We start from the raw sequence: 24,520 nt of genomic DNA, 5'->3' as shown, positions 1-24,520 counted from the left end.
CGAACAGCAGACTGACGAGGAAATCCTCTAACATGAAAGATGAAGACTAAAACAATCAAAAAGATAAAAGGGAACAAATAGATATGAGACAAAGTGTAGGACCAGCAGAAGAAAAGTTAAAGGAATTTCCTTAGAAAGAGAAAAGATGATGAATCGGACACAAGAATAGGATAATATGGAAGAAGAACATTTAGAGACTAAGAAATAGATCAAAGAAAAAGTGGTGGCAGAAACAGAAAATTCAACAGAAAGGTTGGCAAATAAGACAGGGAATTTTACTGAAAGTATAATAACATGCCAAAGAGATGGAAACTAGGAGAGAAAAGACAAACATTTACTAGAAAACACTTAGAAGTTCAACATCTATTTAACAGGGGCTCCAGAAAGAGAAAATAGAGAAAATGGAAGGGAAGAATTACCAAAGATATAGGATAAAGAAATTTCCCAAGTGAAAGGCACATGGCAGATTTAGAGGGCCCACTGAATGCTTAACATAATAATGAAAAAAGACAAATCATGGCTGGGACTTACCTGGTGGCACAGTGGTTAAGAATCTGCCTGCCAATGCAGGGGACACGGGTTTGAGCCCTGGTCCGGGAGGATCCCACATGCTGCGGAGCAACTAAGCCCGTGCACCACAACTACTGAAGCCTGCGCGCCTAGAGCCCGTGCTCCGCAACAAGAGAAGCCACCGCAATGAGAAGCCCTTACACCGCAATGAGGAGTAGCCCCCTCTCACACGGCAACTAGAGAAAGCCCGTGCACACCAACGAAGACCCAACACAGCCAAAAATAAATAAATGAATAAATAAATAAATATATTTATTTAAAAAAAAAAGACAAATCGTGGCAAATCTTTAAGATATTCAAGTAGATCTGGGTAAGAAGTTCCAAAAACTTCCAGAGAGAAAATACAAAGGAATCAGAATGCCATTGGTTTTCGAAACTGCAACTCTGGAAACCAAAAGACAATATAGTGATGCCTTCAAAATTATAAAGGAAAATGACTTCCAACGTAGAGGTCTATGCCTCACCAAACTATTAACCAAGTGTGAAGATAAATTAAAAACATTTTCTAACACACATGGTCTCAAAGTATGTGCAATCCGATCTCCAGAGAATATTGAAGAAGTACTCAACTAAAATAAGGGAAAAGAAAGAGGACAATATGGGATTCAGGAAACAAGGAGTCTGCACAGGAAATAATTCCCAGGATGTTAGGGAAGTATAATCCCAGAATAACCACAGAGCAATGAGCCTTAAAATCAATCCAGACTAGAGTGGGGGTGGCGGGCTCCAGGAGAGATATCTCCAAGAAAAAGAGAAATAGAACTGACAGATCATCTGACGTGATTAACTGCATCGATAGGAAGAAAGTCTGGGTGTAAATTTGTGACTGATATATAGAAAAATAAGCCAAAAAAAGGGCAAGTTTTAACTGTAGGAAAAAGAAATATTTGTGTAACAAGAAAATAAGTTGGAGAAAGAAAAAGAAAAGCAATCATAGTACACTGCCTGGCTCAGCTGTGAACAATATTTGCATAGTCATAACACTATAAACATTAAATGTTTATTCAATAAAAATTGCAATACAAGTATAGCAGGAGTTTAGGAGTAAGAAACGTGTAGGTGTAGTTTAAGTATAGGAGAACTAAATCTTCTTCTCCTGTATCAGGAAGCCAAAAATGGATGTCTAAAAAATGGAGAAACCAAGAAGTAGAAGAGCAGGTGAGGGCATTAAAATATAAATAGGAAGATCTATATTAGCAGAAACAGTTATAAGAGTTCAAAGTTCTGGGTAGAGTTTTAGGTAGGGGATTGCTGTCTTTTGTTATAATCCTTGTAGAACTGAAGTATTTAACCATTAAGACTATGTGCATGTATTATTTTGATTTTAGAGGGCGAATTGCATACCTTCCAGAAATATTTGCACTGAAGGCAAATTGGTTATTTCTTAATATCCTATTAATTATTTCAACACATACAAATAGGCTATTTCACTTACAGCTAATCCACTGCCCGGAAAACATTAAGTAAGACTTAACATTTAGAATAAGTTTGACTTTGACATATTAAAATGAATCTTTGTTTTGTTATCATCATCTTATTTCCCTTTATTATTAAGGGCAAGTGTATCACCCAAATTAGTTGTTTTATGTTTGCTCAGAAGTTCTTAACTGGCGAAGATTTTGCCCTCCAGGAGACACTTGGCAAACTCACAACTGGGGGTGGAGGGCAGCTCCTGGTAGGTATCTAGTGGGCAGAAGCCAAGGATGCTGCTAAACATCCTGCAGTGGACAGGACAACACCCCCAAAGAATTATCCAGTCCCAAATTTCAGTAGTGCTGCAGTTGAGAAACCAGGCTCAGAGTCTTTAAGGATTATTTCATCAGAACGCTGTACATGAAGATTGATGACATGCAAACATGGCAACTTAGAACTGACTCAGCTAAATATCTTGATGCAATGTTGGAAGCAGTCTGGCTGTGAAAATATACCTTTGGGAATATTGAGAATGGTAAGGTAAAGACAAAAGGTATAATAAACAATAACAATAATAATACACAGCGCTTTGTACCTCAGTAATTTCTTTCATCCATGGTTCCTAGGGCACTTTATAGACTAATAATAACTACTCTGGTACTCCCCTACTACCTTTTATCTAAGGATCTCAGACACTTTCACAGCACTCTCACAATGTAGGAAGTATTATTATCCCCATTTTATATGTAAGTAAACAGAGGCACAAAAGGTAAGCAACTTGCCGAAAGTCACACAAGTCCATAGGAGCCAACATTCCTGACTCAGCGCTTGTTAATACCAAGAGAACTGGTCAAAGAGATGCACTGATAAATTATGTGGCAGAGTGTTATCCTAGTTCATTCAAAGTCTATTGTTTTCAAGTTAATATTGTGTATTTAGTACCTTATCTTTTTTCGTCTGCGCCCCCCTTAGAAACCCAGGACTCTGTTCAATATCCTATTAATAAAAGAGACTATATTTACTGAGTGCTTTCCTTGACCAAGCACACAGTGTCATTTCTTATAACAACATAAAAACATATGCTGTTATTACTGGTTTTATAGTAAAGAAAGCTGAGTTTCAGAGAATTTAAACAACATGCCCAAGATCTCTCAGCTATTTAGATGTTTGTAGTCAGGCACATTATATCCTCTTTCCACTATATCCTGCAGTCCCTCCAAGAGAAAATCCTCTGGTAAGTTATAAAGAATATTAATGTGTATCTGTTTAATGCCCAACCCTCCCACCACCACCCCCGCCTTAAAACTCAGAAAACAAAGTAATGAATCATTAATTGAGGAGTTTCAGATGGCACACCCAGGTTGGTACCAACCAGGCTCGGCCTGTTAAACCGATTCCCAACGTAGGCCTTTAATTTTTTAAAGAGTTTTTCCAGAACTCAATCCGGGTTATCCACATGTTCACTCCAGCAGTCAGACAAAAGACGAGAACTGTGTGACTTTCCCCTCTGATAAATAAATAGCGTGTGAATCACATTCTCCTGTTCTCCTTCCTGAGCAGGCACAGGCTGACGGCTCACCCACCGTGTGCCACCTGGGCAAAACAGGTACTAAGTAGGAAGAAAGAGTTATGTTAGGTAAGAATGTGACTCAGGGCTCGCCTACTTTTTGCAAAATGGTGACCAGGCATTTGTACCCTATGACAGTGATGTGCCCTGGCGTTACTCGGATACAGTGACGTCTATCTGCTCAAGTGCTTGACAGTGGCAGTCACCCAGCCCTGATCCAGAAATCGGAGATGACTTGCCTCTGAAGATAAGATTTACCCTATGGCATGTCAAGGGTAGAAGAAGAGAGACAATCACCGCCCCAGCTCATGTCAAATCAGCCTCAATGCAGCTTTAGGACTTTGGTAGGGAGTTTTGCTGCTAAATTCACTATCTGTGAAGAGGAGGTGTAGAGACAGGGTTAAGAGGAAACTCCAAGTAGGACTGAGATCGCCAACACAATACATTTTTTTTTTTTAATTTTATTTATTTATTTATTTATTTATGGCTGTGTTGGGTCTTCGTTTCTGTGCGAGGGCTTTCTCTAGTTGCGGCAAGTGGGGGCCACTCTTCATCGCGGTGCGCGAGCCTCTCACTATCGCGGCCTCTCCCGCTGCGGAGCACAGGCTCCAGACGCGCAGGCTCAGCAATTGTGGCTCACGGGGCCAGTCGCTCCGCGGCACGTGGGATCCTCCCAGACCAGGGCCCGAACCCGTGTCCCCTGCATTGGCAGGCAGACTCTCAACCACTGCGCCACCAGGGAAGCCCCACAATACATTTTAAAATGAGTTTAAAATTTTTTTCCCTGCAAGCCTAAGATAATAGTAAAGCCTTGATAAAACACTAACAGTTGAAGCCTCTCCTTTCAGGCGACACGTTCACCTGAGACCACAGACTTAGAAGGAGGGGCCTGGGTTTCAGCCCTTTCCACTCTCCTGCTTGCCACCCCAGGACATCTGAAAAGGGGGCAGCGACTAGGAAAAGGGACGCGAGAGTATTTTCCCATCCTAGCTAGTCAGGCCCTGAATCATGCACTTTCCCCCTCAGCCAGCAGTATTTGAGACTTTCCCTGGAAGAATACGTCTTGTACTTAAAAGGAAGAGTGGTGGGAGACTGGAGAGGCGGAGAAGAGGAGCCGGGAGAAGGGCGTGGAGGGCGGTTCACGCTCCAGCGTCGGAGGCGCCAGGAGGTCGGCCGCCGCGAGGTTGCGCGCCCAGGAATGTGCGGTCGCATCTGCTGGCGCGGGGCTGGCGGCAGCGGCGGGCTGGACGCGGCGCCGCGCACCTGAGCGCCGGAGGCGGGGCGTCGGCGGGCCCCGCCGCCCCCACCGCGCGCCGCGCCCCTCGCTAGCGGTCTCGGTCCTTTCCGCCGGCGCTTCGGCGCCGCTCGGCTCCCCTCGTTCCCTTCCCTCCCCTCGCTCATTCCCTCCCTCCCTCCCTCCCTCCCAGCCCGGGAGCGCCGCGGGCTCCGGACGGAGAGTTGGCCGCATCTCCTTCCGCGCGGCCGCTTCGGCTCACCTGGGCGCCAGCTCCCAGTCCCGCTCCTCGTCCCCCCAACTCCTCCCAGGTAAGGGGCCGCCCGGGCGGTCCGCGCTCCGCACGCGCACCCGTCCCCCTGGACTCGGCTGGACTGCTGGGTCGGGACGCGTTCCGCCTCCTCCGCGAGTCGGTTAGGGGACTCCGCGCCTCGTCCCGGGAATGAGTGTGTCGGTCGCGGGGACCCCGGACCGGAGCGAGGGCTGGAGATGCGACGGGTCAACAGGTGGGGGGTCTGGCCCGGGTCCCCCGACCACCGCAGGCTCGGACCCCGGCGGGGATGGGGCGGGCGGGCGGGCGGGCCGGGGGGTGGGGACCGTGCCTCTCTCCACCCCTCGAGGGGCGGTGATCGTCCGGGCCAGCCGTGTAGGTGCGTCGGAGAAACTTTGCAGGGTGGGGACTCTGCGGCTCCTCGCCTGCGGGGCTGAGTGGGCGCGCTCTCGGTGGGGCTCCGAGGGGCGCGGCCGCGGGGACGACCCTCGGGCCGGGCGAGGATCTTACGCTTCCCTTCTCCGCCCCCTTTTGTGTTTCCCCGCAGACCAGCCGGTCCCTGGGGGAGCCGCGGCCGCCCCCGCGCCCGGGGGTCGTTCCCTCGCCTTCTCCGGGTGGCGGGAAGGAAGAGGGGGCGGCGGCCGGAGTCGGGGCGGGCGGCCTGAGGTGAGAGCCCGGCCGGCCCCGCTGGGAATATGGCGACCGGTGGCTACCGGACCGGCGGCGGCAGCGGCGGCAGCACCACAGACTTCCTGGAGGAGTGGAAGGCGAAGCGCGAGAAGATGCGCGCCAAGCAGAATCCCCCGGGCCCGGCCGCCCCCGGTGGGGGCACGGGCGACGCGGCCGGGAAGCTCCCGCCGGGGCCCCTGGGCACCTCGGCCGCCGCTGCGGCCAACGAGCTCAACAACAACCTCCCGGGCGGCGCCGCCGCACCTGCCGCCCCCAGCCCCGGGGGCGTGAACTGCGCCGTGGGCCCCGCGCAGCTGAGCCGCGCCGCCCCCGGCCAGCGGCGGCCGGAGGATGAGTCCCCCGCCGCCGCCACCGCGGCCGCTTCGGGGGCAGCGCCCGCACGGGACGGCGAGGAGGAGCGGGACGGCGCCCCGGAGAAGGGCAAGAGCTCGGGCCCCAGCGCCAGGAAAGGCAAGGGGCAGATCGAGAAGAGGAAGCTGCGGGAGAAGCGGCGCTCCACCGGCGTGGTCAACATCCCTGCCGCAGAGGTGAGCCGGGCGGGGGCCGCGGCCGGACCCTTGCGGGCTGCCGCCTCCTGGTGTCTTCTCTCCAGGGCCCAGAGCTTTCTCCCTCGAGCCTGCACTTCTTAGCCTTTCACTGAGTTAGGCAGGCAGGGGGTGATGGAGTTTTACTCTCAACAAATGCTTGCTGGGAAGTTCCCCAAATCCAAAGTCGGACGCGTGCTTTTCAGGCTTTCTGGCTAAGATCTCAGACCCATGATCCTTCTTTTCAGTGTTGGAAAGACAACTCGGGGCTCCAGAACTTGCCCACCTAGCCTTGTTTGTTTATGCTTGATCAATTAGAAAAATTGATTAATGGTGATGATCACGTACTTTAGTTTTCCACGTGCCCGTCTCAAATTATCAGATAGTTTATCTCTTCTTCTCTCTTAACAGTGTTTAATAGCACCTGTAAAGAAAACGTGGCTTTAGCACTATCCCAGACAGCTTTATCTTTCAGTGAACCCAAGATAAGTATATCCAGCTGAGCATATGCTCTATTTCATATATAAACCAGCTTTTGGAAATAGTGCTCCCCAACACACGCACACACACGCTCACACACACACACACACACACACACACACAGAGTTTTTTTCTGAGTGGTATTGTGGACATTAGAAACGCTGTAGCAACCCTCAGTTCTTTTTGCTAAGATGCTCTTTCCCTGTATTTAAGTATTTGGCTCTGTGTATTCTGGAAAACATTTGTGGTAGGGTTGGGGATTTTTTGTTTTTTGGGTTGTTGTTGGGTTTTTTTTTTTGGTATTTTTGAGCAGTCTCAAAAACCATTATGCAGGCAGCAGTATCTTGCCATTACAGAGTGCCTGGTAAAACATTTTTACTTGGGGTATAACCGCACCTTTCTCTACCCTCAACAAAACAAAACAATCCTCTAACAAGTATTTGGTTACTTTAATAGTAACTCACCGGTTTTGGGAAGTGATTCAATAATCTTGTTTCACCCGAAGTAGTTGCATCTTTTTCTCATTGGTTCTAGGTTTTACCTTTTTTTTCCTCCTGGCCTTCTAATTTATTCAACTTTGACACACAGTAAATAAATAGTAAGAATTCACCAACTTTAATTGTGGTTCAAGTAAAAACATTTGTAGTAAGTTAGGGTGTATATCAAACATACCCAAATTTTTTTAAGTCTTAATATAATTTCCATACCTGGAAAAATCAGAGTTTGTCTTTGAAGGGTATATTTTTATGAGTGTTTCAGAGAGATTTTTATCAGCCAGCAAAACTGTCCTCTGTGGTTTGCTACTTGCACAAAAGATCTGTTACTCATTAAATTGCTTTAAAAGGAATTCATAAGAGTGGTAATCAAATTTCTAGGGTTTTTTTTTTTTAAGTTAAAAATATGAAGATTAGGGGGAAACTGAAGACAAGGCTTTGGAAAAGCTACATTCCTCAACTTTCTTTTTAAAAGTAGCTGATGGTCCAAATAAAAGAATTTGTCATTTGCAATCTTTTCCTCATTGTTCATTTGACAGGGGTCTTATTTTGGGAAATATCTTGGCAGATGTTAAACTTCATTTTTTGTCTGGCTGCTTGTGCTAAAATTGTTATTTCTCAAGTACCTTTTTGTTTTTGGTTTTTTAGCAAGGGTAATGTTTACTGGGGGAAGTAAGTATGGTGTATCTCGTGAGGTCCTAAGAAGCATCCTTTGTTAATATTCCTGTTTTGGGTAAGGGAACATAGTGCTGAGAATGTAGATGACTCCCCACTACAATTGAGTCTGATACTCTGGAATGTTTTTCGTTTGGGTGTTGGCAACTCCTAAATTTAATCTTCCTTAAAAACAAACAACCCAGGGTACCATTTTTTTGTCTGTGGAATTTGAACCTTTTTTATTGAATAGGGAATTGAGTACTGCTTTCTTTTTGTGGTAACTCCGGCTCTATCTGTTTAATACTGTAGGACCCAACAAAACATGGTAATGTTTTACCACAGTATCTAATTAGCAGGAATATTTCTTGAGTGCCTCCTCCCCATATTTTCAGTTTTTTTTTTTTTCCCTTTAAATTTATTTATTTATTTTTTTGGCTGCCTTGGGTCTTTGTTGCTGTGCGCGGGCTTTCTCTAGTTGCGGTGAGCGGGGGCTACTCTTCGTTGCGGTTCGCGGGGGCTACTCTTCGTTGCGGTTCGCGGGCTTCTCATTGGGTGGCTTCTCGTTGCAGAGCACGGGCTTTAGGTGCGTGGGCTTCAGTAGTTGTGGCACTCGGGCTCAGTAGTTGTGGCTCGTGGGCTGTAGATCGCAGGCTCCGTAGTTGTCGCGCACAGGCTTAGTTGCTCCGCGGCACTTCGGATCTTCCCGGACCAGGGCTCAAACTCGTGTCCCTTGCACTGGCAGGTGGATTCTTAACCACTGCGCCACCAGGCAAGTCCCCATATTTTCAGTTTTTTAAAAACAACTTAGGTCTTTCAGATTGTTAATAGTGGTAACACATATGACACAAAACTCTTAAGGTGAATCATTCTCATATCTTTAAATTGTTTTTTTTTAGAATTGTGTGCCATTCATTTCTCTTAGTAGTTTCAACATTGCGAATGCCAGTTGTGGAGTTTCTTGTGTAATACAGCTTAGGACTCCTATTTTAAAAAGTCATATACTATTTTATAGAATTTTAAGGTATGAAAATGCTATAAAAGCAGAAAATCATCAGTCTGTCAATACTCAAAATTAGACTTCTATTATATATAGTGTTGAATAAGACTCTCTTATTTTCAGACAGTATTCCCATCTAAATTTATATTAGAGATTAGCATGTAACTTGTATGCAAAGAGTCTATTTTAGTGGTTGATAAACATTGTTTCTTCAAGACATATTTATTAAACATGTGTGACACATTTGTTGTGACTTTCATTAACTTGTTTTACTAATTACAGAGTATTGTAAAGTTGTTACAAAATAACATGACAGCAGCTAAAGATACCACAAGCAACTGGAAGATAGTTTTAGTAAGGAAAGAGTTCAGAATCTTAAAGTGGTGGATGGTGATGGGATACTGCATGTGATGGCTGTAATAAATGCAGATATATAGATGCTCATTAATGAGATAAACTTTAGTTGTTCTTATTTACTAAGTTAGAGGTTTTTTTAAACTTTTTTCTGAACTTTTACTTTTTCTGTTTTTTGAGTCATAGCCCAAATTGGTTAATTTGGATGTGACATACTTCCTGCTGATAATTTTTGTATGCATTTATTAGATCAGCCACATGTTTATTACACGTTGGTGTTCAAGGCACTATCATAAGCACTGTGGAGAAAACAAGAAGAATAAGACAGTGTATATTTTCAAGGAGCAAGACTGTAATCTAGGAAGAAGGCTAAGGCATAATTACATGAAGAAACTTAAGTACTGTACTGAGTTAACAGTTTAAAAGCCATCTTAACGCAGCATGTAACTAATTGTTTATTAACAGTGTTGTCTGTTTAAAGGAAAGAGATGATGGGGCTAGGAGTAGCTGAGGTTGAGGGTCTTGAGCTGAGACTTATATTTCTTTACCTATATATTTATATATTCACACACGTATACATACCTGTTTGTATAGTATTTTAAATGTCAGAGTGCAGTGGTTCTTAACTGTGGCAGTACGTTAATATCACGTGAGGATATTAAAAAAATGCTCCCCCCCTTGCTGATTACTTGTCTTCTACCTCCCTGACCTCCTTAGATTTAATGGGTCTGGGATGGATCCCAGGCATTAATATTTTGATAAGCTCCCCTTGTGAGTCAGGGTTTAGAACTATTGGGTTGCAGTCTCAGGATACAGAAATGAACAATAGGACACAGGCCTTGCCCACAAGGGGCTCTCAAGTAATATAGGGAACTGTGTTAAGTAGTACAGTGTTAAGTACAGGCTATTTCCTGAGCAGGGTACCTAACTCAAGAGGAGGGGGCTCTAACTTCCTCGACTGTTATATCCACGTTTTTAGAGTGCTTGTGAAGTTATTGTCATTGGGTAGGTGTGCATGAATGGGTTAACAGAGATGGTTTTCATAGAAAATACAATCTTTCAATAAAGGTCAAATGACGCTAAAGTTTGGATTTATATATAAAAGTTAACATTTATTGAAACTTAACCGTTTTCATAGTGGTTGGCTCAAGTGTTTTATGTGTTGTCTTGATTAATGCTCACAGCAATCTCATATGGTAGTTACAGTTATTCTTTTTATCCCCATTTCCAGAGGAGAAAGTGGAGGCTTAGAGAGTTTAAATGACTTAAGATCACATGGAAAGTGAGTAAGTGGTAGAGTAGTATTTTAAAAGTATTTGGTTTTTTGTGTACATGTGTGTCTAGGGAAAGTGGAGTTTTTAATTAATCTATCTTGCATTATTTAGCTTATGTCCCTAGATTTTTTTCAATAACTTTTTATTAGAGGTTATCTTAAATGATTTGAACATCTGAATGGGGAAAACAATGAAAGTATGGAATTGAATAGAAATTAAGGTCAAATTTGTAGGCTCAGAGATTGCTTCTGACCTTCTAGTCTGTAGTTTGCTTGGCAAAATTTTGAACACCAGATCATCAGCAAATTATTAATCTGCTTTTGGCTAGCAGTCAGAAAATGTGGATCTTTGATTTTACTTAAGTGATATGTTGTTTTTCAGTCAAGATGGGGTTATAACACCTACTACATACTTTGAAGGAACATTTGATATATACAAACACTTCTAAGTGAACACAATTTAAGTCATAATTATTTAGCATATTTATTGACCATTATATGGACAGGTTCCACTTAGTAAATCTTATAAATCCAGATAGATTAAGAAATGCCTTTTGGTATGCCCATTATATTCCAGACTGTCTACCTTTCTATGTGATGAGTCAGGAGAAGAACTAATAGTGACTCAGAGTTGGAGAAAATTGGACTTGTGAATAGGGTAGAAACAGCATAAACACCTAGGTTCCTTAATAATATTTTAGTCACAGCTTTCCTAAATTGATAAAGAAAATTGAAATTTTAATATTATCAGGATTTGTAATGAGTTTTCTAAGCTGAGAGGCCTTTTTACATAAAAATAATTATTATGTAATTAAAGTAGATGATATTTATGGTGTGTTTATGAAGGTGCCAGGCACTGACTTAAGCACCTTACATACATTGGCGCATTTCATTCTCTCTACAACCCTATGGGAAAATGGAGCAGAAACGATAAGTTACTTGCCAGAGGCCATATATGTGGTAAGAAGCGAAGTAGTCTGTCTTCAAAGCCTGGTGCTTTAATAACCATCTTATTATATTTCAGTGTATTACATACTATATATCTAGTTTAAGAAATACAAAGATTATTTTATAAGATGCTAATAAATTACTATAGAATTTGAAAATAACCCTGTTATAAAAGGCAGATGAAGTGGGACTTTATTGGAAAAATTTGAGAGCAAATAAATATATAAACAGTGGCATTACAATTCTTGTTTAAAATCTTTGTCAAGCTAGCAGCCTTATTTATGCTTTTTATTATTTCTGCACTGGTTTTCAGCATCTGTGATATAGGCCAGAAAATAATTATGCTGTTTAATAGTAATGCTGATATAATGTCTTAGAAATGTAAAATTACTGGAAAATACTAGTTTGAAATTTTCTAAGAGTTTTTTTCTTTTTAAAAAGTGAGATATAATTTACATACCATAAAACTCACTCTTTCAAAGTGTACAGTTCAGTGGTTTTCAGTGTATTCACAAAGTTGTGCTCTAAGTGCTTTTACATTTTCATCTTAATTTTTTTATTATGTTCCTAGAATGTGTGGTACCTAAGTTTTAGCTCCCTACTCAGTAAAGTGCAACAGTATTCAAACCACGAGAAGCTATTAAGTTAATATAATTTAATATCAGCTTTTCCTGCATTTCACAGAGAAATGAAATGGTAGAATCTCTTCAGTTTTAAGTTTCTTAAAACTTAGACATCTACTACCACTTGTTTTTACTGGAATTTAGTATAAGAAGTACTTAATTTAATTGAATGTAATATTTTCAACTTGTTTAAAATTTTACATATCTTTCATGGAGATCTGTAAAGCTCTACCATCTAAACGTTTGGGAACTTTGATTCAGAGTAAAAATGGAGTTTTATGCCATTAATGGCTTTAGTCATACATTACTTAAATCAGGGTCCTAAAAGATGTGGCTGGGTTGGGGTGGGGGGAACCACCTGTACCAATATCACCTGTGTTATTTATTTAAAATGCAGATTTCTGGGATCCACCTCAGTCTGCGGGTGGGAAGGAGTTACTTAAGACATCATTTTAACATGTTCTTGAGTGATTCTTGTACATACTAAAGTTTGAGAAGAACTGACTTAAATGCTCTGTACTGGTTTACTGATCTGTGAAATGAAATTGATACTGATTATTTTATTTAATTCATATAATAATCCTGTGAGATAACATTTCTGAAAATGTTCTAAGAATGACCAAATGATAAGTTATAGTTATTGTATAGGTTACATTGAAAGCTGATTGTTGATGTCTAGTGGAAATTTCTTACTGGGATGTTAAACATTCTTATTTTTCCCTTTTAATTAAGAACTTTATAGATATTTTAACAGAGACAACTTGAGGTACTTGGAAATTCAGAGTATCTTAAATATTTATGTAATGTCATATATTTAGTACAAAATGTTGTCTGCCTTGCTTCTTGCAGAAGCCTAGCCTACAGAAAAAACCTCTAATACTTCATGTGTAATTTGAACTGTACTTTTACTCAGTTTTCTTTTTTATATTCTTTAAGGGAAAGTGTATGTTTGTAAATATGTTTAATAATTAGTTCAAACTCTTAAAACAGATTTTGTCCATCTTGTCAAAATAGTCTCAAGTGAAGACTTTTTTCCTTTTGTTTACTACTCTCACATATTAGACCTTCCGGTGTCCTTAGGTAGTCAGTTGATTCTTAACATATTTGCTTATTGCTGAGGCAACCTTTGGTGTAAGTCCTATCCATTTTTAAAAAAAAAAAAATTTATTTATTTATTTTTGGCTGAGTTGGGTCTCCGTTGCTGTGCGCGGGCTATCTCCAGTTGCGGTGAGTGGGGGCCACTCTCTGCTGCGGTGCGCGGGCCTCTCACTGCGGTGGCCTCCCCTGTTGTGGAGCACGGGCTCCAGTAGTTGTGGCACACATGCTCGGTAGTTGTGGCTTGCAGGCTCCAGAGCGCAGGCCCAGCAGCCGTGGTGCACGGGCCCAGCTGCTCCGCGGCATGTGGGATCCTCCCAGACCAGGGCTCAAACCCGTGTCCCCCGCATTGGCAGGCGGACTCCCAACCGCTGTGCCACCAGGGAAGCCCAAGTCTTATGCAGTTTTGTTTATAGCTGTGTACATACTGGTGTTAGAATTGAGCCTCAGCTATTTATTACATTCTCCTTGGGTTACTTAAAAATATGCCAGGCACCATGTCTGAATAAAATTATAACAATATTTAATTTCTAAAAGCAGCAAAATTATATACTTAAAGGGCAAAAACAGCTCCAGTGAGTTCAAAATTTAGCGCGTGAATTGGCTAATACACATTTATTCTGTGATAGTCTTTAGAAATTTCCTTCACCAAATTTTTATGGGTTACAATGTCATTTTCAATAATAGTTTCATTTGCTTTATAAGTTGAATTTAAAGAAAAAGGGCTGTTGTGTTCTGAAAGTGAGTATTTTATTAGAGTTTTGCTGAAATGAACAGATAGGAGAGAATTTATGTTGTAGATTACAATTCTGTGACAGCTAAAATTTTGTTTGCAGGCTCTTTATAAACTGTTAAGAGACTAATTGAATAATAAATAAAAATAAAATACAGTTTGAAAAACATGTGATGAAAACATGTTTTGTAATAAAATTAACTTTAAAAGATACCTTTTAATATTCAGCTTATCTATGGGCATGTAAGTGAACTACTTAATCTTATTTGAGAATTTTTCAGATTATATAAAGTATGAAATGATTTTCTATTACTTTTGGAATTCCTTGCAGAATATTTTTAGTAGTATTTAAAAAGAATGGAAATCTGAGTTATGAAGAACGAAATGAATATTCAGAAGATGGTACCTGAGGAATATGAATAGGAAGTATTTTAGCTGAAATAGTCAAAGAAGTTACTCTAGGTCTCAAATTCTTGACAAGACCTCTTGATATTCTGTAATGCAAGCAAAAGTTGATCCAAATCAAATTTGTATATTAAATTATTTTTTTTCTGCTGATAAAAATAATGTGTTAAAACAGTAATGTATTCATTGTAGTTCCCTCGTGTAAATACAAAAAAAGATAGAGAAACCTATCACCTCTTATACATATTAATATTTGTTTCTAGTCCTTTTTCTATCTACATAAAAAATGGAACCACACTATACAGATTTGTGTGTATATTTAGTCATTCATTATGAATATTTTTATGGTGTTATTTTTCAAAAATAGGGGGGATGGATTTTTTTTTTTTAATCATGGTAAAATACCCATACATAAGATCTTAACGATTTTTAAATGTACACTCAGTGGTATTAAACACATTACATTGTTGTGCAGAAATCACCACTACCATCCCCATAACTCTTTTCATCTTGTAAAACTGAAACTATATACCTATTAAACAATAACTCTCCATTCTACCTTCTCTCCAGCCCCTGACAACTGCCAGTATACTTTGTCTTTAGGGATGGATATGTTTGGGTTTTTTGATGTTAAAATATTTCAACATTGCTTTATTGGCCCTACTGCTAAACAGCTATTTATTCCTTTTCATATATTGTGTTTCCTGAACCATTCAAGAAATGTGTTCGAGTCATTCAAAGCATCTTATAGATACTGGGACCTTCAGATAATTGTGAAGGATGCCCAGAGATTTTTTTTTTTTTTTTTACCTCCTCTGTTGCCTTTGATTTTGGCGGGAAATTTGTGATTAGAGCTGCAGTAATTATAAGTCTCTGTAAGCTGTAACTCAACATACAAGTTCATGAAACTCAACATGGTATTCAAAAGTCACATGATTAAAAACCACAGGATGTATGGAAAAATGGAGTTTAGGGGCATAACACTCAAAAACTTTGTCAGTGACATGTGAAAAGACAGAAACCTAATAAAGACTAGCACAATTTTATACATGTTAAATGGTTAAGAAATATAAATGTACTGCAATAAATATGACACTTTACCTTATAAAAGGCCTGAAGTTTGCTTACAGAAGTGGGTGTCAAAAGGGTTGCAACGGGCTTCCCTGGTGGTGCAGTGGATAAGAATCTGCCTGCCAATGCAGAGGATACAGGTTCAATCCCTGGTCCAGGAAGATCCCACGTGCCGCGGAGCACCTAAGCCCATGTGCCATAACTACTGAGCCTGCGCTCTAGAGCCCGTGAGCCACAACTACTGAGCCCATGTGCCACAACTACTGAAGCCCGCGTGCCTAGAGCCCGTGCTCTGCAACAAGAGAAGCCACCGCAACGAGAAGCCCGTGCACCACAACGAAGAGTAGCCCCCGCTTGCCGCAACTAGAGAAAGTCCGCGCGCAGCAACGAAGACCCAACACAGCCAAAAATAAATAAATAAATAATAAATAAATTTTAAAAAAGGGTTGCAACTTGTGAAGTGGTGGAAGAAGGGCTATCTGAAATTGGATTGAAAGTTTAACACCAGACATGGATGGGTGTAGCTCATAACACATACAGTGAGTGAACTGAGCTACCTGGCAGAACTTTGTGGTGTGTGTATTTTGTGCGTTTCTGTGTGGCTGGGTAGTGTTTTCTCCGCTCACCTAGTGTTTCTTGCAGTTGCACAGAAGCAAATGTGAAATTTGTGTTATGCTCAACTTGCTCCCTAACATATTAGTTGCTTTGGAACGAATACAGTTTTCTAAACAAATGCTAGAGTGTATATGTATATGCCCTTACATACATACATATCTATGTATCTGTCTATATCTGTATTCGTACCCACATCCATACATCCAAAATATATAAAACAGTGGCATGGGAAGATCAATCCAGGTAGTGAGGTAAAGAAAGATCTAGGGAGCAGGCAGCGACTAGAGCTGAGAATACGCATTTAATCATATACTAATACTGATTGCTAGGGCAGTGGTGGTAGAAAAGGAAAGCAGTGGATGGATTTTAGAGGGTTTTTCTTTGGTATTAGAAAATTACATAACTGGGTGTTTTGAACAGGAAAAGTCTTTAGAGATCATCTAGTCCATTATAAAAAAGTGTTAACTTGGTTTTCTCAGACTACTTTTATCTCAAAATTTAAGTTGTATTTCGGCCTCAGCCTTCTTCCCTCTAGCTGAGTGTTGCAGTCCTGCCTCTTCCCCCCCACGCCCCCGCCGGGCTAACTCTACCCTGATTACGATCTGGAATCTCGCTTATTTTATTCCTTCTTAAATACTCAGCCTTTCTCTGTTGGTTCATCTTGCCATGAAGGAATGTTCCCTTAATTCTGCTTCACCTTCAACTTACTTTTCTTTCCTTAATTGCTCAACTTAAAGGCATTGTTTTCACCTGCTAACTCCCATTTCACTGCTCAGTCCCACTACTTTATTAAAATTGATCTTGCCAAGTTTGCTTATGGCCTCATAATTGCCAAATGTGACAGCTTCTTTTCTATTTTCACCCTCCCTGACCTTCTTTAGCATTTGCCCTTGTCACTCCTCTCCCTTGGGTGCTACAGCACTTTGGTAGATTCTTTTTTAGTTGGTTTACTCAAAAACATTTGAGTGCCTTCTCTGTGCCCCAGGCCCAGTGCTCAGCGATACAGTGAGTTACATTATCACCCGTCTTTAAGGAACTTAAGGTTTTCTCTTAAGGAAAAAAATAATGTCTTAGTTTAGGCAGTTATAACAGAATCTCATAAACTGGGTGGTATATAAACAACAGAAATTTATTTCTCACAATTCTCGAGGCTGTGATCTTGGACTCCCAAGATCAAGACAGCAGCAGAATCTGTGTTTGGTGAGAGCCTGCTTCCTGGTTCACTCTGTCCTCACATGGTGGAAGGGGTTGAGAGAGATCTCTGGGGTCTCTTTTATCAGAGCACTAATCCCATTCATGAGGACTCCACCTTCGTGACCTAACTCAGCCCAAAGACCCCATCTTCTAATATTATCACATTGCGGTTTATGATCTCAACATAGGAATTTTCTTTTTTTTTTAGCCTTTTATTTTTTTTAACATCTTTATTGGAGTATAATTGCTTTACAACGGTGTGTTAGTTTCTGCTTTATAACAAAGTGAATCAGCTATACATATACATATATCCCCGTATCCCCTCCCTCTTGCATCTCCCTCCCACCCTCCCTATCCTACCCCTCCAGGTGGTCACAAAGCACCGAGCTGATCTCCCTGTTACGTGGCTGCTTCCCACTAGCTATCAATTCTACACTTGGTAGTGTATATATGTCCATGCCACTCTCTCACTTCGTCCCAGCTTACCCTTCCCCCTCCCCGTGTCCTCAAGTCCATTCTCTAGAAGGTCTGCGTCTTTATTTCCGTCCTGCCCCTAGGTTCTTCATGACCTTTTTTTTCTTTTTTCTTTTAGATTCCATATATATGTGTTAGCATACGGTATTTGTTTTTCTCTTTCTGACTTACTTCACTCTGTATGATGACTCTAGGTCCATCCACTTCACTACAAATAACTCAATTTCGTTTCTTTTTACGGCTAAGTAATATTCCATTGTATATATGTGCCACATCTTCTTTATCCATTCATCTGTTGATGGACACTTAGGTTGCTTCCATGTCCTGGCTTTTGTAAATAGAGCTGCAAGGAACATTGTCGTACATGACTGTTTTTGAATTATCAACATAGGAATTTTGGGGAAACAAATATTCAGTCCATAACAGATAACAAATAATTATAATTTGATGTTATAAAAACTGCAGTGTAGAAAAGAACAGAGTACTGAACTATCTCAGAAGAGGGAGCCAGCAGTTACATGAGGGAGTCAAGGAGAGCTTTATATTTGATGAAGTGGTATTAAGCCCTGAGACTTGACTGATGAGGACTTCCCAAGTGCAGAGGGGTACACAGTAACATTCTAGATAAGGGAAGGCACAGAACCAAGAGATAATAGCATTACATTGCATGCCTACTGTGTGCACAACACTGTGCTGGGAACTTTCTGTGCATTATTTCTGATCTTCACATTAACTCACAAGGTAGGTTTTTTTATATTTCTCATTTTACAAGATGAGGAAGTTGAGCCTCAGAGAAGTTGTGACTTGCCCAAAGCTATACTGGCAAACTTGGGCTCCACATTTGTTTAGGTGCCAGTGCTCACACGTTGGTTATCATTGTTGGAAAGAGGGAAGGATATGTTCTTACAGAGGAAACTGATACTCAGAGAATTCATGATTGGGAGTGAATGGAGAACAGCTAAATAGAAATGATATGGACCAATTGTGATGGATCTGAATGTCATGCCAGGGAATTCAGACTTTATTCTGCTGTTCTTTGTTAGTATTATTGGCTAAGCATTTCCTTCCTTTGTCCATACCTATTTATACAATAACTCTGACAGCTTCCAGAATGGAATAAGTTTTGCCTGCCTAATTTGAAGTCATTAAGGGAATTTTCTTGTTCAGAGACAGGTACCTATTCAAGAATGGTAAACAATATAAAATTCTGTAAAAATAATATGCATATAATAGAATAAATAAATCCAGATTTTCACATGGGGTTAAAAAGAAACGAGAGGATAGGCCCTAAGCAAAGTTATACCAAAAATAGTTCTGTACTGAAGATTTGGGGGTGACTTCTTGGGGGAGCGGGTTGGAGTAGAGATGGGGGCGCTGGTGATATTAAATTGTCAGATCCTATTCTGAGTGTAATCAGGGAGAGGTTTATAGCTTAATATTGTCCCTGGGTTTAGACTTTTCCCTGTATTTGATATAAAAACAGGTGTTAATTCCATTCCCAGATTCTTTTAGTTCATCTTGGAATACAGGTGCTTGGAATACAGGTGCTAAAGGATGGGCATCGCCTTTGACTCTTTTCCTGCTTTTATTCAGCTTCTACAGATGTTCCCTTCCTCCCTTCCTGTCTCCCCCTTCCTTCTGCCCTCTCTTACTTAGAGGAAGTTAAGTGCTTCTCCAAATCACGTATTAGGAATAGTGTTTATTTTTGATGATTTAAAGGCAGTGCCTTCTCATTGCAGAAAATTTGAAATTAAACAGCCAAAACAGGATTGTGCAAACATCAGCTATAGATTACTGCTATCGATTTGACATACATTCTTTCATTTTTATTAATTGGGATTATATTCTATGTACATTTTTATAACCTATCTTTATTTTTTATTTTTAAAAATTTTATTTATTTACTTTTTTTGGCTGCGTTGGGTCTTCGTTGCTGCTCACGGGCTTTCTCTAGTTGGGGCGAGCGGAGGCTACCTTTCGTTGCGGTGTGCGAGCTTCTCATTGCAGTGGCCTCTTTTGTTGCAGAGCACGGGCTCTAGGCGCATGGACTTCACTAGTTGTGGCTCACGGGCTCTAGAGCGCGGGCTCAGTAGTTGTGGCCTTAGTTGCTCTGCGACATGTGGGATCTTCCCGGACCAGGACACCAGGGGGTGTCCCCTGCACTGGCAGGTAGATTCTTAACCACTGTGCCACCAGGGAAGCCCCTATAACCTATCTTTAAGCTTGACATTATATCATGAATATTGTTTCCTTTTAAACTTTTTTTGAAAGCGGAGATGTTAATTTTTTGATTTCATAAATGTAATTCCCACTATCCAATGATAACTATTAGTTTATAGTTTTAGTGTACAAGTTTTGAGGATATTTTTGGGCATACACCTAAAATAAGTATATAAGTCCAGAAATTTAGTCATTCTACAAATATTATAACCTTTTTGCTCTTAGTATCTTATGATCATCTTTATATGTCAGTGAATATATATATATAGCTGTGTTGTTATTCTTAATGGCTACAGAATATTTAATAATTTAGATGTTCCAGTAAAGCTACCACACATTTGCTACCTTCTTAGTATATATTGCATATTAGACACTGAATTAGGCCTTTTGGGCATCTGAGTTGCTCTATATGTTGTTACCAGCATTGCCAGGATTTGGACAAACTCTAATTCATGTTCTTTTCCTTGAGCAATTTAAAATCTAATTTGGAGAAATAAGATTATATAAGATACTTTTGAAACATTTTTAAAAAATGTGTAATAAAGTGTTAAATTATGCCATACTCTTAGTACAGAGAAGTGAGAGTTCTGTAGAGGACTGAATAGTCCAGGAAGTTTCAAGGAGGGAGTGTGAGATTTGAGCTGATCTTGAAGGACTGATAAGAAATGGGCAGGTGAAGAGGAGAGTCATATTTCAGACTGAGAGAGAGCAGAGTGGGCAGTGGTACAAAGGTGGGAGTTAGCAACCTGATTGAGATACAGGGCTTATTTATTTATTTATTTTTTGGCTGCACCACGGCTTGTGGTATCTTATTTCCCCAACCAGGGATAGAACCCAGGCCCCTGGCAGTGAGAGCACCGAGTCCTAACCACTGGACCGCCAGGGAATTCCTGGGATAGAGGGTTTATATTAGGAAATATACCTCAGCTTTGAAGTATATTTAGAGTAGAGTAGAGGGATTCAGGTATTACAACTGGTAGTTTGCTTTGATGCTACCTTCAAAGCTCTACTCTGTAGATGATTTGAAGCACTCAAATTTGTTCATAGTAATATTTCTTTTTAATTTACAGGCATACCTCATAGATGTTGTGGATTTTGTTCTAGATCACTATAATAAAGTGAACATTGCAATGAAGCAAGTCACATGCATTTTTTGGTTTTCTAGTGCGTATAAAAGTTATGTTTGCACTATACTGTCATCTCTTAGCGTTATATCTAAAAAAATGTACATACCTTAATTAAAGAATACTTAATTGCTAAAAAATGCTAACCATCTGAGCTTCCAGCAAGTCATGATTTTTTGCTGGTAGAGGGTCTTGCCGGATGCCTGCTGACTGACCAGGGTGCTGGTTGCTGAAGGCTAGGGTGGCAGTGGCAATTCCTAAAATAAGACAATGAAGTTTGCTGCATCAGGTAACTCTTCCTTTCACCAGGGATTGCTCTGTAACATGCAAAGCTGTTTGATAGCATTTTACCCACAGTAGAATTTCTTTCAGAATTGGAGTCAATCCTCTCAAACCCTGCCACTGCTTTATCAACTAAGTTTATATAATATTCTAAATCCTTTGTTGTCATTTCAACAATCTTTCAGCAGGAGCAGATTCCATCTCAAGAAACCACCTTCTTTTCTCAGCCATAAGAAGCAACTCCTCATCTGCTCAAGTTTTATCATGAATTTGCAACATCTCAGTCACATCTTCAGATTCCACTTCTAATTCTAGTTCTCTTGCTATTTACACCACCTCTGCAGTTACTTCCTCCACTGAAATCTTCCATAGGGGTTGGGATCACTTTCTTCCAAACTCCTGTTAATGATGATATTTTGACCTCTTCCCATGAATCATGAATGTTCTTAATGGCATCTAGAATGGTGACTCCTTTCCAAAAGATTTTGAATTTACTTTGCCCAAATCCATCAGAGAAATCACTGTCTATGGCAGCTATAGCCTTACACAGTGTATTTCTTAAATAATAAGACTTGAAAGTTGAAATTACTTCTTGATCCATGGATTGCAGAATAAATGTTGTATTGGCAGGCAAGGAAACAACATGAATCTCATTGTACATCTCCATCAGAGCTCTTGGGTGACCAGGTGCATTGTCAGTGAGCAGTGATATTTTGAAAGGAATCTTCTTTTCTGAGCAGTGGGTCTCCACAGTGGGCCAGCTACGTTGTAAACAGAAGTGCTGTCATCCAGGCTTTGTTATTCTTTTTATAGAGCACGAGGGCCCCAGGATTTTCCGAATGGTAAGTGAGCATTGGTTTTAACTTCAAATCACCATCTGCATTAGCTCCTAACTGACAAGAGAGTCAGACTGTCCTTTGAAGCCAGGCATTGAACCTCTCCTTTCTAGTTGTGCAAGTCCTTGATGGCACCTTCTTCTAATATAATGCTATTTTTTTCTATCAGTACATTGAAAATCTGTTTTTTTAGTGTAGCCACCTTCGTTAATGATCTTAGCTAGATCTTCTGGATAACTTGCTGCAGCTTCTACATTAGCACTTGCTGCTTCACCTTGTACTTTTATGTTATGGAGATGGCTTCTTTCCTTAAACTTCATGAGCCAACCGTGCTAGCTTTAAACTTTTCTTCTGCAGCTTCCTCACCTCTCTCAGCCTTCATAGAATTGAAGAGAGTTAGGGCCTTTTTCTGAATTAGGGTTTGGATTAATGGAATATTGTGGCCTGGTTTGATCTTCTATCCAGACCACTAAAACTCTCTCCATATTAGCAATAGGGCTATTTTGCTTCTTATCATTGAGTTCAGTGGAGTAGCACTTTCAATTTCCTTCAAGAACTTTTCCTTTGCATTCACAACTTGGCTAACTGTTTAGTGCAAGAAGGCTAGCTTCGAGCCTGTCTTGGCTTTCAACATGCCTTCCTCACTAAGCTTAATCCTTTCTAGGTTTTGATTTAAAGTGAGAGACTTGGGACTCTTCCTTTTGCTTAAACACTTAGAAACCATTGTAGGGTAATAAATTGGCCTAATTTCAATATTATTGTGTCTTAGGGAATAGGTAGGCCTGAGGAGAGGGAGAGAGATGGGGGAATAGCCGGTCAGTGGAGCAGTCAAAACACATAGCATTTATCAATTAAGTTGGCTGTCTTTTTTTTTTTTTTTTAAATTATTTATTTTATTTATTTTTGGCTGTGTTGGGTCTTCGTTTCTGTGCGAGGGCTTTCTCTAGTTGCGGCAAGCGGGGCCCACTCTTCATTGCGGTGCGCGGGCCTCTCACTATCGCGGCCTCTCTTGTTGTGGAGCACAGGCTCCAGACGCGCAGGCTCGGTAGTTGTGGCTCACGGACCTAGTTGCTCTGCGGCATGTGGGATCTTCCCAGACCAGGGCTCGAACCCGTGTCCCCTGCATTGGCAGGCGGATTCTCAACCACTGCACCACCAGGGAAGCCCTAGGCTGTCTTATATGGTTGCAGTTTATGCCACCCCAAAACAATTGCAGTAGTGACGTTAAAGATCATTGATCACAGATTACCATAACAAATAAAATAATGAAAAAGTTTGAACTATTGCGAAAATTACCAAAATCTGACTCAGACAGGAAGTGAGCAAATGCTATTGGCAAAAATGGTTCTGAAAGACTTGCTCAACGCAGGTTTATAAAAAATGCAGTGTCTGCAAAGTGAGATAAAGCAAAGCGCAATAAAACGAGGTATGCCTGTAAAAGACTTTGTTAGAGTTGCTTTAGTTTTTAGAGAAATTGAGTAGAAAGTAGAGAGTTCTCATATACTCCCCTACTCCCTAGTTTCCCCCATTATTAACATCTTGCATTGGTGTGGTACATTTGTTACAATTGATGAACCAGTATTTATGAACCAATATTAAATAAAATCTGTAGTTTACATTAGGGTTCATTCTGTGTTGTACAGTTTAAAAAAAATTTTGTTGAATGCATAATGTCACATATCTACCGTTACACTATCATAGGGAATAGTTTCACTGCCCTAAAAAATCCCCTATGCTTCACCTATTCATACCTCCTCCCCTTCCCCTGGCAACCACTGATCTTTCCACTGTCTCTATAGTTTTGCCTTTCCCAAATGTCATAGAGTTGGAATTCTCCTATGCAGTCTTTTCAGACTGGCTTCTTTGATATTAGCAACATGCATTTAAGGTTCTAAGATTTCATTTTTTTAAAATCAGATAATAATGGTATTAATTAACCTAATCACCTAAGTTTCCCCAGATGACCTGGGATGATTTTTTTTCAAAGCATCATTATCTATCCTCAGATGACAAACATTTGTTACCAATAAGGAGTTACAGCATAAATGAGGTGTTGAATCAATGTTTATCAAATGAACAGTTGTTCAGAAGAGTATGCCAAAGCTTTAATGGAAATATCAAAAGAGGAGCACTAAAAAATATTTTGATTAATGATGATATTTTCATAAAGTGTGTACAACTTCATAAGGTGTATATAAAACCTTGAGAAGGTCCTATTATTTGATCATGTCAGTTAGAATATGTTTATGTTAAAATATTAATCACATTACTTTCTAGTCCACATTTGTAGTTTTTTATGTGGTTTTCCACAAATACCTGATCCTGTGTTTTCACAAAGAAATAAAAATCTATCCTTGACTTTCCAAAGATCCTTAG

At 40.7% G+C, this 24,520-nt stretch overlaps 1 protein-coding gene across 1 annotated transcript in view; it reads left to right on the top strand.

The window, feature by feature from the left end:
- The first annotated feature begins 5,428 nt into the window (after nt 1–5,428).
- The window catches only part of PAWR (pro-apoptotic WT1 regulator), a 104,660-nt gene continuing 85,568 nt past the window's right edge, over nt 5,429–24,520 (top strand). The window contains exon 1 of the mRNA XM_082351718.1: nt 5,429–6,272. Within this exon, the coding sequence (XP_082207844.1) occupies nt 5,751–6,272 (522 nt within the window). The 5' untranslated portion in view covers nt 5,429–5,750. The remainder of the gene's footprint in view (nt 6,273–24,520) is intronic.

The sequence above is a fragment of the Balaenoptera borealis genome (genome assembly GCF_965194805.1).
Source record: "Balaenoptera borealis genome assembly, chromosome: 13".
Taxonomy (NCBI): domain Eukaryota; kingdom Metazoa; phylum Chordata; class Mammalia; order Artiodactyla; family Balaenopteridae; genus Balaenoptera; species Balaenoptera borealis.
The sequence above is the reverse complement of the archived record's forward strand: the minus strand, read 5'-3'. Positions and strand labels throughout refer to the sequence as shown.